At 50.6% G+C, this 2,903-nt stretch overlaps 1 protein-coding gene across 5 annotated transcripts; it reads left to right on the forward strand.

Annotated features, from left to right (window-relative positions):
- The first annotated feature begins 668 nt into the window (after positions 1 to 668).
- Positions 669 to 1,609, forward strand: LOC119770063. Of its 5 annotated transcripts, none has more exons than XM_038264238.1 (3): positions 669 to 1,359; positions 1,417 to 1,495; positions 1,557 to 1,609. In XM_038264238.1, exons 1-3 carry the CDS (start codon positions 1,148 to 1,150, stop codon positions 1,557 to 1,559), a joined length of 294 nt encoding a protein of 97 aa, XP_038120166.1. In that variant the 5' UTR covers positions 669 to 1,147; the 3' UTR covers positions 1,560 to 1,609. The 5 variants fall into 5 exon arrangements, with proteins under 5 accessions (XP_038120166.1, XP_038120163.1, XP_038120167.1 ...); XM_038264235.1 differs by having other exon boundaries at positions 669 to 1,183; positions 1,240 to 1,495; XM_038264239.1 differs by having other exon boundaries at positions 669 to 1,020; positions 1,077 to 1,495.
- Positions 1,610 to 2,903: the final 1,294 nt, after the last annotated feature.

Below are 2,903 nucleotides of genomic sequence, written 5' to 3' on the forward strand. Positions count from 1 at the left end.
AAGTACGGAACGGGGTTGGGTGGGTACGACGTAGATATCCAAAATTTAAGCAATTGGGGATCGCTATGACAGCACCGACCGGAACCCAAAAGCAACGCGAACTGGGGGCGCGGCCTAAAACCTTCATCTGGACTCATAGCGATCTGAAGGAGGAAATGCCTTCTATCCCAGGAATGCTAACAAGAAAATGCAAGCCATTTTTTGTGTAAATATGTATTTGTACCGCATGTTTACCGTATGATCTATCTAGTAGTTAAGTACCTAGATAAGATCAGAGTTGATGTCACCACAAGATCGAACAGCAGAAGACAGAGCGAAAGAGAGCAAGCGCAGAGACCTTTTACCACCCAGGGTGGTGCTCAGATCAACTTGTCTGGCAGAATTCGCTGCCGTGTTGTTTGTTTAGTTTGTTGCACGTGGAGATTTGATCTGGTGAGCTATAGGCTCACGGCAATCAGTTTGTTTGGTTTTGCAAAACTTGAGGTCTTCTCAACCCGCATCCAAGATCTGCTCAGTCTCTGCAGCTTCGCGAATGAAGAGAGTTTTGGAGTTTTTTTGTGGGCTGTCTTTCGTGGCCCACAAAAAACTCTCATCTTGTGGTGGGGATGTGTTGCGTTTAAGATAAATTTAGGCCTAAAATGTAGTTTTTGCCCATAGTCGCTGTAATATGTTAAGTTCAGGTTACACTAGTTTAGCTACGTAATAGTGAGAAGCCCAAGACTCGCTTGAGAATGCGCGAAGAGCCTGAGATTTCCCTGCAGTCGGCTGCACGCTTGCCAATATTTCCGACAACTCAACAAAAAGGGAAATCCAACCAGCACGACCATGCCACGTCGTACGATCGAACAGTCGCCTGCATACACCCATCGAGAGCGGAGCCTCGCTCGATCGCGTCTCGCCAGCCGACATCAGCAGCTCGCCGAGCCGGATAAATCAGCGCTCGGAAACGGTAATTTACGTAAGGGGCACGAGGCCGGACAGGACGGCACGATACGCCGCAAAGCCCGAACGAAACTACCGGTAAGTCGTGGTCGAGGCGGACAATTGGCACACCATTTAGTTGTCGCATTTCCCAGATTGGCAAGCCGTCCAGCGAGCTTCCCAAAAGTGTCTGGTTCACCTCACCAAGCTCGTGACGCCAAGGTCGATGGCGAAACACCGCCAGCCGCGTTTGAGGCCCGACGTGAGTGCAGAAATCGAGGTCAAGCGGACAGCCAATCATGAAATCTCTTTTCCTAGGCGCACACGGAGGCACGCCAGCGCCGTGTCGAAGGACGAGCCCGATCTAAAGCGGACGCGCGAGGCAGAACTCGAGAGTGAAGGCGGCAGGAGAGACGCATCGCATGCCAAAAACCACAAGTAAGCGAGGCATTGACAATTGACGCTGTACTTCCACTAAGATCACCCTATTCACAGGAGATTGAGGGTCACCACACACACGCGCACGACTGAAGCGAGATTCAGTGTCAAGGTCACGCCGACGAGGAAGCAAGTCGTAAGTTAGCTCCAGGCAGGTGGTGCATCACCAATACTAACAAAGGGCTCTCTTTAAACAGTGAGAACGGTGCTCGAAGCACGCGGAACACCACTAGAGGACCTGAAGCTAAAAGAACGCCCCGAACCGTACGGGGTAAGATTGAGCCTGAATCAAGGAGTAAGCACATGGAGCTGACGACTTTTGTTTCCACAGGGCGTTTATACACCGTTTGTTTTGTGCTCGAGGGCCGACCGACTGCACAGGTCGTGCCGCGGAAGTTTTGTCAGCGAATACCATCGGCGGAGATCGAGTAGAGGCGTCGAGAAGAGGCCGTCGAAGTCGCGCGTGGCGCCAGGACACGGAGGGTGCCAACGTCGTACGCAAACGCCCAAACATCGCCCACCGAGAAGCACGAGTTTGGCACGCAAGCACACCAGCACGTGGCGCGCAAGCACGCACGTACGCAGAGCGCGTCGCGAGGACGCGGAGCGCGTGGTGCGAACGCGACGCCGAGGCTGGAGCACGAGCTGATCGACGGGGGCCAGGAGGTGCGGCTACGGCATGGCGGCAGAAAGCGCGCGAGGACGGGTAGGGATTAGATGGGCCCATATGTGAGTGAGTAGGAAGACATGTGTTGTCCATTAGCGTAAGAAAGCAGGGAACAGAGTTTGGCAGGAGAAACATTATTATGTAAACTACTAGAATAAAACATGGCAACTTAGTTCACACGCACACAACTACTTTTAGTTATTTTGGCTTGCTAGTCGGGAGCGTCAGCGATTGCGCTCAGCTGAACGGATCCTAATCAACACATGCAACAACGTTACCGTTCCAAGTTATTATACTTCAACTCGCAGCATTGTGTCAACGCATCGACGCTAACGATCCTTCTCTCAATCCGCGTCACGGTGTCAACAATCTTGAGGCAGATCAACCGGAAACGGATAGCGAAGAAGAGCTGAACGCCATCGATAGACGGAACCAGCGGCAACCGGAGAACCGGTCGTGGAGACGGGACCGTCCCGCTGAGGGGTACAGAGGCAATCCGTCACAGGAAACAACTAGACTTCCGTTGTGTTGGAACTGCAGACAGCACGGACATTTCTGGAGACAGTGTCAAGCGGAAAAGACGACGTTCTGTTACGTGTGCGACCTACAACGTCCACCCAAGAAGGAGCGTGCCCACACACACAGAAAAAAAAGTGTAAAATTACACATCACTGAATCGATGTTATTAACGTAAAAGAGCATAATGTAAAATTGAAATCCAACTTAAAGTGTTGAATAGCACATAAAGAGGGTTAATGTAAAATTAAATCGAACGTAAATCATGTTTCTCATTTAAATGGAGATTATTTTTTGCCATTTCACAACTTTTGAATTCAGAAAAGCATGTAAATTCTTACTCGATGTAAAATTTGCGCTA

Source organism: Culex quinquefasciatus, chromosome 3 (genome assembly GCF_015732765.1).
Source record: "Culex quinquefasciatus strain JHB chromosome 3, VPISU_Cqui_1.0_pri_paternal, whole genome shotgun sequence".
NCBI classification, from domain to species: domain Eukaryota; kingdom Metazoa; phylum Arthropoda; class Insecta; order Diptera; family Culicidae; genus Culex; species Culex quinquefasciatus.

Excerpts from the sequence above, each read along its gene's own strand:
- LOC119770063 (XM_038264235.1), top strand. The coding sequence starts at position 826 with ATGCCACGTCGTACGATCGAACAGTCGCCTGCATACACCCATCGAGAG. Across the intron at positions 1,184-1,239 it reads AGCCGCGTTTGAGGCCCGAC|GCGCACACGGAGGCACGCCA; the intron begins GTGAGTGCAGAA and ends CTCTTTTCCTAG.